Source organism: Tachyglossus aculeatus, chromosome 26 (assembly GCF_015852505.1).
Source record: "Tachyglossus aculeatus isolate mTacAcu1 chromosome 26, mTacAcu1.pri, whole genome shotgun sequence".
Classification (NCBI taxonomy): domain Eukaryota; kingdom Metazoa; phylum Chordata; class Mammalia; order Monotremata; family Tachyglossidae; genus Tachyglossus; species Tachyglossus aculeatus.
In genome coordinates, this window is record NC_052091.1 from 1,539,501 (window position 1) to 1,551,400 (window position 11,900).

Genomic DNA, 11,900 nt, shown 5'->3' on the forward strand with positions numbered 1-11,900 from the left:
TCACAGTCGAAAAGGGGGAGACAGAGAACAAAACCAAACATACCAACAAAATAAAATAAATAGGACAGATACGTACAAGTAAAATAAATAAATAAATAAATAGAGCAATAAATATGTACAACCATCTATACAGGTGCTGTGGGGAAGGGAAGGAGGTAAGATGGGGGGATGGAGAGGGGGCGAGGGGGAGAGGAAGGAAGGGGCTTCAATCGTATTTATTGAGCGCTTACTATGTGCAGAGCACTGGACTAAGCGCTTGGGAAGGACAAATTGGCAACATATAGAGACAGTCCCTACCCAACAGTGGGCTCACAGTCTAAAAGGGGGAGACAGAGAATAAAACAAACATACCAACAAAATAAAATAAAGAGGATAGATACGTACAAGTAAAATAAATAAATAAATAGAGTAATAAATATGTACAACCATCTATACAGGTGCTGTGGGGAAGGGAAGGAGGTAAGATGGGGGGATGGAGAGGGGGAGAGGAAGGAAGGGGCTTCAATCGTATTTGTTGAGCGCTTACTGTGTGCAGAGCACTGGACTAAGCGCTTGGGAATCAATCAATCAATCAATCGTATTTATTGAGCGCTTACTGTGTGCAGAGCGCTGTACTAAGCGCTTGGGAAGTACAAATTGGCAACACATAGAGACAGTCCCTACCCAAATTGGCAACATAGCTTTCTCCTTCTTCCTTCCCTTCCCCCCGGAGTCCCCACCCCTCTTCCCCTCCCCTTCTTCTGGGGAAACCCCCGGACGGGCGGGCGGGCGGGCGAGGGGGGTGACGGGCCGCTTGGCAAGTCCCGACTTGTTGGGAGGAGGAGGAGGAGGAGGCGGCGGCGAGGGGAGGCCGGGCGGCCGGTGACGTCACGCGGGGCCCCGGAGCGCGCGCGCGGGGCGCGCGGCCGCGAGGAGGGAGGGGGCGCGCGCGGGGGCCGCGGGCGCGCGCGCCGGGCAGCGTCGGCGGCGTCGGGCCGCGAGGCGGCGGTAGATCGCGCCTGGGACCCGGCGGCCTGACACACATGAGCGCGGGCACCCAACGGAACGGCAGCAGCGGCGGCGGCAGCCCGACCGACGGCGCCGCAGCGACAGGAGGAGGAGGAGGAGGAGGAGGAGGAGGCTCAGGCTCCCCGTTGCCCGCCCTCCCCGGTCTGACGGCGCCCAGCTTCGAGCCGCCCCCCGGCCTGTTCATGCCCCCGGGGTAAGCGCGCGCTCCCCCTCCTCCTCCCCCTCCCTCCTGCGGCACATGCTGTTTGTTTTGGGGCCGCCGGCCCTCGCCGCCTTCCTCCGTCCCTCCGTCCGTCCGTCCCTCCGTCCGTCCCTGCCGCCGGCCGCCCTCCCGGGGGGGCTGAGGGGGTTGCCGGAGCCCCGGGAGGCTGCCGGGGTCCGCCCCCCCCCCCGCCCGGGGGGAGCGCCACACGGCTCCGCTCGCACAGGTGCCGCCGCCGCCGCCGCCGCCGCCGCCGCCGCCTGGGTTTGTTTACAAACAATGGAGCGCCGCGCTCCGCGGCGCCACCTGCCGGCGGGAAGGCGTCCTGCAGCCCATTGCGGCCCCCCCCCCCCCACAACTTCCCATTCCCTTGGTGCCCTCTGGCCTGGGTCCCCCTCCTCCTCCTCCTCCTCCTCCTCCCATTCCCTTGGTGCCCTCTGGCCAGGGTCCCCCTCCTCCTCCCCCTCCTCCTCCTCCTTGCCACCCGTCCTCCCATTCCCTTGGTGCCCTCTGGCCTGGGTCCCCCTCCTCTTCCTCCTCCTCCTTGCCACCCGTCCTCCCATTCCCTTGGTGCCCTCTGACCTGGGTCCCCCTCCTCCTCCTCCTCCTCCTCCTCCCTTGGTGCCCTCTGGCCTGGGTCCCCCTCCTCCTCCTCCTCCCTTGGTGCCCTCTGGCCTGGGTCCCCCTCCTCCTCCTCCTTGCCACCCGTCCTCCCACTCCCTTGGTGCCCTCCCTCCCTCCCCCCCATCGCCATCCTCGGGGGTCTCCCCCGGGATGTGTTTCAGCGCCCTCTGACCGCCCCCTGCCTCTCTCCCTCCCTCCCTCCCCCCCGCAGGTTGCCCTCGGTGCCATGGCCAGAGCCCTGCAGGACGGAACCCCCCCGGAGGCTGTAGACGGGATGCCCGCGGAGGGGCTCCGCTCCTTCCCCCTGGCTCGCCTGGTGCCCTCCGCCGTGTCCTGCGGGCTGTGCGAGCCCGGGCTGGCGCTGGCCCCCTGCCCCTCGGCCCCCTCCCCGCTGGGCCCGGGGCCCCCGGCGGCCCCCGGGGCCGGCCCGCCCTCCCTGCTCGCCCCCCATCTCGGCCCGACCTTCTTCTGCGGCCAGCAGCCGGACACCCGGGCCAGCGCCCGCTGGGCACTGGCGGAAGCCGGCAGGACCCGGGCTGCCAACAACTACGGTCAGTGTTCTCGGGGGGCAGGGCCTGGACGGGTGGGGTGACCCCTCTTGTCTCTTTGGTCCCTCGGCATCTCCCAATATCTCTGGGCCCGAAGAATGTGTGTGTGTGTGTGTGTGTGTGTGTGTGTGTGTGTGTGTGTTTACGGGAGAGTGTGAGTATGACCGAAGAATGTGTGTGTGTTTATGAGAGAGTGTGAGTATGACCGAAGAATGTGTGTGTGTGTTTATGAGAGAGCGTGAGCCCGAGTGTGAGAAAATCTTCCTCGCCTCTCCCCGGACCCCAGTCTCTCAATCTGTTTCTGTGCATCCCTCCCCCCTCCTTCCCCCTCTCCCTCCCTTGGGCGGCCGAGGGACTCACGGACCCTCCCTCCGACCCCCTCCCAGCCAAGGCGCCCCCCAGTCATCATCATCATCATCAATCGTATTTATTGGGCGCTTACTACGTGCAGAGCACTGTACTAAGCGCTTGGGAAGTACAAACTGGCAACATAGAGAGACAGTCCCTACCCAACAGTCTAAAAGGCAGTCCGGTCCTGCCTCCTTTCCCAGCCTCGATTTGCCACCTCGTCCTTCCCAAGCGCTTCGCACCCAGTAAGCGCTCGATAAATACGACTGAATGAATTTCCCCCTCGGTGAAACCGCCGTCCCTGACCCCGAAGTAGACCCTCCCCCCAATGCCTCCACACGGTGACCGGTAACTCCCTCTTGGCTTACAAAGATGCAGAGCAGGGGGCCGGCCCTTCCCCCCTCCCCCCGCCCCTGGGGCTCGCTGCTCCGCCGCCCGGGCGAAGTTGCGCCTGCCGTCTAGCCTCCATCCCTCCCGCTGTAGCGCGAGCCCCGCCTCCTCCTGCGCGGCCGCAGTGTCCGGCCCCTGGCCCTCCCCTGGTCTCCGGCGCCAGGAGGGCCGGGGGGGGCGAGCGGGCATTGCCCTGTCTGTCTCCCCTTCTAGACTGGGAGCCCGCTGTGGGGTCTCTCTAGATGTTGCCGACTTGTCCTTCCCAAGCGCTTAGTCCAGTGCTCTGCACACAGTGAGCGCTCAATAAATACGATTGAGCTCATGCAGCCCCCCTTCCCCCACCCCCATGACCCCCGGCTGGACCCGGGGAAGGTCAGCGGAGGCCCCACACGCTCATTTGCGCCTGTGTTTTGCATCTCAAACCCCTCCTGCCGCCCCAGGCCCATCCGACCCCCGACTACCGGGGTCTTGGAGCGAGACTGGGAGCCCGGTGTTGGGTAGGGACCGTCTATGTTGCCAATTTGGACTTCCCAAGCGCTTAGTCCAGTGCTGTGCACACGGTAAGCGCTCAGTAAATATGAATGAGAGGTCCCTGGGGGCCGGAGGACTCGCTCTGCTGTGGCAGCGGAGGGGTTAAAGGTCCTTGATCGGCGGGGCTTTTAACCCCTCCTTGCCCGCCCAGTTGGGCCTACTCATCCCCCACCCCGCTGCCGGGGGCGCTTAGCCCCGGGAGCAGGCCTGGGGGTGGGGGGCAGCTCTCTCTCTTCTGGGGCTTGGGGGAGCCCTGTCTGCCCCTCTCCCCGCTCCGGGGGCTGGGAATTGTTCTCTGATTTCCTGTTGACGGCTCAGCCTCCCTATCACACTTGTATCCTGTCCCAGGCCCCTCGGCCGCCAGCCAGAAACGGTGGGGTGTCGTGGGGGGTGAAGGGGAGGGGGCAGGCGGACAGACAGTCACACACAGACGCAAACATACACACATCCCAGCGCCCGGGACGGGAGAATCCGGCTCCGGGGATGCTCGACTCGTGAAGTAGCAGCTCTTCCTGGTACTCACAGAGCTTTCCCCTGCAGTGGGAGGGACGGAGGGGAGACTAGATCCCCTCTTCGCTCGAAGGTGTTTGAGGAAAGTGGAGAGATGGCAGCCATCTGTTTAGGAAGGGTCAGTATAGGCCAGAGGCGGGGGATGCCCTAGATGACCCCTCAGGGTCCTTTCCCACCCTGCGGCTCAGGGGTTTCCAAGGGATTATTATTATTATCAATAATAATAATTCGTCAGGCACTTACTATGTGTCAAACACTGTACCAAGTGCTGGGATAGATACAAGATAATCAGATCAAGCCTAAGGAGGAGCAGGTTTTGCAATTCCCATGTTACAGATAAGGAAACTGAGGCACAGAGAGGTGAAGTGCCTTGTCCAAGGTCACACAGTGGGCAAGTGGCAGAGCCGGGTTTAGAACCCAGGTCTTTTTACCCCCGGTCCGGTCCCTGCTCTCTCCATTAGGCTGCCTCCCAATTAGGAGCTGTTGCCTTTGGGTGCCCAGTGGGGGATTGGGGTGAGCCCCACCCCTCTACCCCTGCCCTTTTTCCCTTCCCCAGGGCCCAGACTAGGAGGTAGGGAACCCGGCAACTTGAATGCTTCTGGGCTTTCAAGAAAGCAGATGACAAGCCAAAGGGAAACCGGGCAGTGGGTTGAATGAGAAGCACACTTCTCTCTCTGCTTTCTCTCCTTGGGAATGCTCAGTCCACCATCAGTGGTGTTTATTGAGCACCACTGTCAGTCAAGCGTATCTACTGAGTGCTTACTGTGTGCGGAGCATGGCAATAAGCCCTGGGAAGGATGCACTAGAAGGAAAAGACAAGTCTTTTGCCCTTGGGAAGGTGGAGGAAGAGGAGTGATAGCACTTGCTGTATGCTTTTACTGCATGCAGGGCACTGTATTAAGCGTTGGGAAAGAGTTAGTGAGTGGAAAGTAGACTTGGTCCCTGGCCCTGGATCCGCAACTAAAGAGGGGGAGAGTGACAGACATATAAGGAGCTTGCTGTCAAATCCATCAATCACTCAATGGTAGTAATTGAGCAGTCTAGCTAAGCATGGGTTTGAACCTTCTGCTCGGGATCCGTCCGGTAGAGAGAGGGGTCCCGGGAGTGGGGGGTCTGTCCCCTCAGCCCTAGGTAGGCAGAGCGCCCACTCTCCGGCCACTTTGGCCCATCCCTTGACCTCCGCCCCCCTGCCCCGCAGGTTCTCGGCCCCAGCAGGACGGTGGGTCTCAGGGGGAGGACCAGGAGGACCCGGAGGACCCGGAGGAGGTGGCGGCGGCGGTGGCGGCGGCGGCGGCGGGGCAGGCAGAGCGGCAGCTGCTGGCCTCCCCGGGGCCCGGGAGTCCCACTGGACCAGGCCGGGAGGTCTCGCTGGCCAACGGGCACCCCCGGGTGGGCGGACGGTGGGAGCTGGAAGAGCAGCGGGACCGCGAGATTGGGGCCCGGCTCCAGAGGATGGGGGACAACTTCAACGAGCTCTGCCGGAGACGGGTGAGTCAGCCGGGGACAGCCCGGTGGGGGAAGGTGAGAGGGACTCGGGCTAGACCGGCCCGGAAGCCCGCCTGGAAGTCAGACTGGCTCGACACCGGCCGGTGGGTTGCCCAGACGGCCCAGATGGTCTCCGCGTCCAGGAGGCCTCCGGCCATGAGGTCCTGGGTAGGAGGAGACCGGGCTGGGACAGCAGCCCCGAGTCCCGCCCCCCTCCCAGCGATGGGGCTGGGGGTGGGCCAGGTGGTGGGCTGACGGATGCAGCCGTGTGGGTGATGGCGCTTAGAAATGTTCCAACACCCCTCCCCGGCCCCCCACCTCCTCACCGTTTCCCCGGGGTCAACGAGGCCATAGTCTACTCCTCCCCCACGGCCCCGCTCTCCCAAGGGGGGCCCAGACGCCCCAGAAACGTGGGGAGGGGGCCGGCGGCCCGGGCCCTCGAGATCCGGTCTCCGGGGTCCGTGGCCGGGCCGGACGGGGCACTCACCCGGCCGGCCGGCGACCCGTTGTGTCGGCCGGGCTACGTGCCAGATGAGCAGCGGCTGCCGTTGCCAGCAACAGTCTGGGCCGGAGGGGCGCGGGGGTGAATTGAGGACAGAGCGGGAGGCAGCGTGGGGCTGGGAACTCCGGCCTGCTTATCCACGGGCCGCAATAGGTGGGGTGGTGGCCGATTGCGGCCGAGGCCTGAAGCGTGTCTCGCGCTCTCCCCCGGCCCCCGGGCCTGGTGATTGGTACTTGTGCGTGCCCCCAAGGGTCTCGCCGGGCTAGGCGGATGGGCGGGATGCCACCGAACCTGGGGCACCTCCCTCCCACCACTCCCGGGTAGATTTGGGGCCATGCAACAAGGGCACGGGGAAGGGACTGTGGCCTCACGGATGGACCCCAGGCCTGGGATTCTATTTCCTGCTCGGTCACTCGCCTGCCGTGCGACCTTCTCTGTGCCTCAGTTCCCTCACCTGCAAAACGGGGGTTAAGGCTGTGAACCCCGTGTGGGACAGGGACTGCGTCCAGCCCAATTTGCCTCTATCCACCCCAGCGTGTAGTACGGTGCCTGGCACGTAGTAAGCGCTGAACAGATGCCACGATTATTATCAGTATTACGACCGTGGGGTCCTGGCGTGGTTTTCCAAACTGCCCTCCGCGACATCCCACTTCCCCGGTCCCGGAGGCTTCGGCCCAGGCTGTGGGCTTGGCGAGGAGGGGGCCGGGGGTGGTGGCCGGGGCTGGTTTTGGGGGGGCAGGAGGGCTGCGCCGTGCTCTGCTTTGCTGTGCTCGGCTCGGCGCGGGGAGTGAGGCTGGCGGCTGCTGGCTCGGCAGCTTATATATCCCGGTCTATTTATAGCCCATGAGTCAGCAGCAGAAGCAGCAGCAGAAGCAGCAGCAGCAGCAGCAGCTGCTGGCTCGCGTGCCCGCCCTCCCGGCAACATCCCCCGCTGCCACCGCCGCCACCGTGGGCACACTCGGCTCAGCTTCCCCAAACAAACAAGGCAGGAGGCCGGGCTTGCCGCCCGTCCCCATCCCCTCCCACCACCAGCCGCCCCACTCTGTGCCACCCGCACCCCCCCGCAAAGGCACTGTGAAGCGGCCCCCTCCGGGGATGCCCGTCCCCCTGGGAGTCTACAGGGAGAGCTCCTGGGGGTTAGAATTGCAGTCAGTCAATTGGATTTAATACTAATGATTACGGTATTTGTTAAGCACTTACTATGTATCATGCACTGGTATTTATTGAGCACTTACTGTGGAATCCCAGTCCAGATCCCTGGGTTGGGGGGACTCATCCCTGCCCCTTCCCCCCCCACACCCCCCTAGTCTTCAAGGGAATCAAACAATCCATCCATCGGTGGTATTTTTTGAGAGCTCCCTGTGAACCTGCCCCCGGGGTGCCTGTCCCTGATACTAATAATAATTAATAATGGTGGCATTTGTTAGGCATTTACTGTGTGCCTGGCACTGTACTAAACACTGGGGTTTAAACACTAAACCCCTTTTAGACTGTGAGCCCGCTGTTGGGTAGGGACCGTCTCTATGTGTTGCCAGCTTGTAGTTCCCAAGCGCTTAGTACAGTGCTCTGCACACAGTAAGCGCTCAATAAATACGATTGATTGATTGGGGTGGATAGAAGCAAATTGGGTTGGACGCAGCCCCTGTCCCACCTGGGGCTCACAGTCTCAATCCCCATTTTACAGATGAGGTAACTGAGGCAAAGAAGTGAAGTGACTTGCCCGAGTCCCCATAGCAGACAAGTGGTGGAGCTGGGATTAGAACCCATGACCTTCTGACTCTCAGGACCATACTCTATCTACTAGGCCGCACTGCTTCTGCTGCTAGTTCGGGCTTCTGGTAATAATAATAATAATATTTGTGCTTCTGGTAATAATAATAATAATAATACTGGTATTTGATAAGCACTTATTATGTGCTGAGCACTGTTTGGAGTCTGTAGGGAGGGGTAGGGGGTGGGATCGCAGACAGTCAATCAATAGTATTTATTGAGTGCTTCCTGTGTGCAGAGCACTGTACTAAGCACTTGGGAGAGTGCAGTAGAACAGTAAACAGACACATTCCCTGCCCACAAAAAGCGTACAGTCTAGAGGGGGAGACAGACGTTAATAGGAATAAATAAATGAAGAAATTACAGATATGGACATAAGTGCTGTAGGGCTGGGAGTCGGGGATCATCATCATCAATCGTATTTATTGAGCGCTTACTGTGTGCAGAACACTGTACTAAGCGCTTGGGAAGTACAAATTGGCAACATATAGAGACAGCCCCTACCCAACAGTGGGCTCACAGTCTAAAAGGGGGAGACAGAGAACAAAACCAAACATACTAACAAAATAAAATAAATAGAATAGATATGTACAAGTAAAATAGAGTAACAAATATGTACAAACATATATACATATAAACAGGTGCTGTGGGGAAGTGAAGGATGTAAGATGGGGGGGATGGAGAGGGGGATGAGGGGGAGAGGAAGGAAGGGGCTCAGTCTGGGAAGGCCTCCTGGAGGAGGTGAGCTCTCAGTAAGGCCTTGAAGGGAGGAAGAGAGCTAGCTTGGTAGATGGGCAGAGGGAGGGCATTCCAGGCCCGGGGGATGACGTGGGGATGAATAAAGGGAGCAAGTTAAGGTGGTGCAGAAGGGAATGGGAGAAGAGGACAGGAGGGCTTAGTCAGGGAAGGCCTCTGGGAGGAGGTGCGAGAGTCATTGTTTATGTGATACGAAGAGGGAGGGCCTTCCAGGTGGGCGAGAGGTTGGTGGCGACAGTACAGCCAACTTTGTGCTTACAGTAAGCAACTGTGGGATCACAGTCCAGATCCCTGGGCAGGAGGCTCATCCCTGCCCCTTCCCCCATCCCCACCCCCCTGCCCTCAAGGGAATCAATCAATCAATCAGTGGGATTTATGGAGGGCCTACTGCATCATCATCATCAACAGTATTTATTGAGCACTTACTGCGTGCAGAGTACTGTACTAAGCTCTTTTCCACCCTGAAAACTCAGCTACCCACCCGGTGGCTGGGGGCCGCCAGAGTGGGGAACTGCCGGAGAGGTGGAGGGAGGGGGACGGAACCAGGCTGAGCCCCAGCCCCAGTCCCGTGAAGTCCGAGGGACCAGTAGCCCCAGACAGTTGGGGGCCAGAAAGAGAGAAGCAGCGTGGCTCGGTGGAAAGAGCCCGGGTTTGGGAGTCAGAGGTCATGGGTTCGAATCCCGGCTCCGCCACTTGTCGGCCGTGTGACTTTGGAAAAGTCACTTCTCTGTGCCTCAGTTACCTCATCTGTAAAATGGGGATTAAGATGGTGAACCCCACGTGGGACAGCCTGATCACCTTGTATCCTCCCCAGCGCTTAGAACAGTGCTTTGCATATAGTAAGCGCTTAACAGATGCTATTATTATTGCCCATTTTTGAGAGTAGGGAGGAAGCCCAGCCATAGAGGGAAGCACACAGCGTCTGTTATTTTGTACTGGTGTCCTCTCTCAAGTGCTTAGTACAGTGCCCTGCACACAGTAAGTGCTCAATAAATACAACCCACTGTTGGGTAGGGACTGTCTCTATATGTTGCCAACTTGTACTTCCCAAGCGCTTAGTACAGTGCTCTGCACACAGTAAGCGCTCAATAAATATGATTGATTGATTGATTGTCCAGAAGGGCCCTTGGGCGAATGAACCGTCCATCCCTCTGCCTGTGGACAGTATTGAACCTAGCCCAGCCCAGGCAGACGGGGTTCAAGGCCCCCCAAAACACAGCCTCCATCCCCGTGAGCCCCAACCCGTTGGCCAGGAAGTCCCTGCAGTCTAATCCTCATCCCTCCTGCTGCAGTTCCAGCCTGCTCCCTCACACTTGGCTCTCCCAGGTGACGGAGGCGGGCAGGATCCCCTCGCCTCCCTCTCCGAGACCCCGTCACCCGCTGGCTGTCCCAGCCCGTCCACCCCACCCTTCCTGTCCCCCCGAGCGGAGCCCTGCAGGGTCCCAGGCCTTTCCGGGATGTAACAGGGACCCGCTCTAAACTAGACCCTGGGGTTGGGGACCTGTGGAGGCGGCAGCCCGGAACGTGTGGCTAACGTGGGTTTCCGTTCTCCGTCCCCGCAGAGGCGAGAGGCATGGCAGCAGCGGGGCCCGCTGTGGGGCCCTTTCTACCACTTGATCTCCGAGCTCCTGGCCGCGTTCCAGCCCCACCGGGGCGCCCCGCTCCCCGAGCCGGATCCCAACTAGGACCAAGCCGAGCGGCGCCCACGCCCCCCGAGGGGTCGCCGCCGGGGGCCCGCGACTGGGACCCAGGCCCTTCCGCGGGCCGGAAGGGCGCGACTCATCTGAGGTCCGGTCACCCCCGCCCCATCGCCGCCGATCCCGAGCCCCACGCAGGCTTCCGGCTCAGAGGACCCCACGTCGCCCCGCTCCCGGGATCCCGGCCGGCCGGCGGAGGCCCGGGGACCGGCGTGTGCGTGGAAAGGGAAAGAACGAGGCCCTCGGCGTCCGGGGCCCTGAAAGCTGGGGGGAGAGACCCCCGGGGGCCAGTCTGGAGGGCCCTGGCCGGGGTTCTGTTCTCACCTCACCCCCGGGGGGCCAGAGGGCCAGGGCTCCCGCCCAGCCCTTTGCCGGTGACGTTCGCCGGCAGAGTTGGGGGCCGGAGCGAGCTCCGGCGGAGGAGAACCAGACTCCCTGCTCGCACCCACGCGAAGCGTCTCCGTCCCCGGTGATGGGGCGAGGAGGTGCTGAGATGGGCCGACGGGCTCCCCACTCTTCCTCCGCCCGGCCAGGGCTAGCAGGGCCCGGCCGTGGAGGCCCGGGGCGGGGGCGCACCCCCTGAGGAAACCAAAGACCTGCCTTCTGCCCAGAGCCGCCGTGGGGGCCGCGCGGGCGTCAACGCCAGAGCCTCCCCGGGCCCTTGGCGCCCACACTGCGGCCCGCCTCTCCACTCAAGGGCCCGCTGGGAGTCCGTCCGGATCGACGTCTGGAGGAGCCTGCAAACCACTAGGCCCGGAGCCGGGCCGCGGAGGACACTTGTCTGTACACTGTGGACCCCGTCCCCCGTCCCCCCGTCCCGTCTCGTCTCGCGGCAGGTCACTGCCGCCGTACCATTTGTCTCCTGGGCACCGGGTGGGGGGCAGGAGGGGTGCGGTTGGGGGGTGGGTGGGGGGACAAACCATTTGCATCGTCGATGTTAGCTCACATTCGCACGGGGGGGCCGCTGGGTGTGGCCCCGGGGAGAGTTGGATCCCTGGGAGAATGGAAGTCGTTGGGGAGGGGGTGGGCGGGTGGGGGGGCGTCGGGTGCACAGCGGGGACCCAGGGCCCCCCTCGGGGGAGCCGGGGTCCCTCCGAGAGACGGAGCCACTCATTTCTGAGTCTTCCCACGAGCTGCCGGGGCAGAGTCAGGGAGGGACGGGGCGGGGGGAGGCGGAGGCAGCCTGTAAATATTGTACATTCTACACTGTAGATACTGGGATGAAATTTCTGTACATGTTTGGTTAATTTTTTTGTACATGATTTTTGTATGTTTCATTTTCAATAAAACCTGAAGGCAGCAGTCGGCTCTTCTCCTTTGCCGCCGCAGCGGGGAGAGGGGGCTGGGAAACGTCTAGGCCCGAGGGGCGCCCGCCGGCAGCTCATCTTGCCGGTCGATCGTGCCGGCTCTCGATTCTTCATCATCGTCATCATCAATCGTATTTATTGAGCGCTTACTCTGTGCAGAGCACTGTACTAAGCGCTTGGGAAGTCCAAGTTGGCAACATATAGAGACAGTCCCTACCCAAC

The 11,900-nt window shown here is 61.6% G+C and overlaps 1 protein-coding gene across 1 annotated transcript; it reads left to right on the plus strand.

Annotated features, from left to right (window-relative positions):
• The first annotated feature begins 1,149 nt into the window (after nucleotides 1–1,149).
• On the plus strand, nucleotides 1,150–10,427 carry BBC3 (BCL2 binding component 3). Its single transcript, XM_038766855.1, has 4 exons — nucleotides 1,150–1,201; nucleotides 2,046–2,385; nucleotides 5,360–5,649; nucleotides 10,237–10,427. Exons 2-4 carry the CDS (start codon nucleotides 2,061–2,063, stop codon nucleotides 10,357–10,359), a joined length of 738 nt encoding a protein of 245 aa, XP_038622783.1. The 5' UTR covers nucleotides 1,150–1,201; nucleotides 2,046–2,060; the 3' UTR covers nucleotides 10,360–10,427.
• The last annotated feature ends 1,473 nt before the right edge of the window (nucleotides 10,428–11,900 follow it).

Bases quoted from the DNA above. Each gene is read 5' to 3' on its own strand.
- BBC3 (XM_038766855.1), top strand. From the start codon at position 2,061: ATGGCCAGAGCCCTGCAGGACGGAACCCCCCCGGAGGCTGTAGACGGG. The intron at 2,386-5,359 runs GTCAGTGTTCTC...CCTGCCCCGCAG, and splicing joins CCGGGCTGCCAACAACTACG to GTTCTCGGCCCCAGCAGGAC. The intron at 5,650-10,236 runs GTGAGTCAGCCG...CCGTCCCCGCAG, and splicing joins ACGAGCTCTGCCGGAGACGG to AGGCGAGAGGCATGGCAGCA.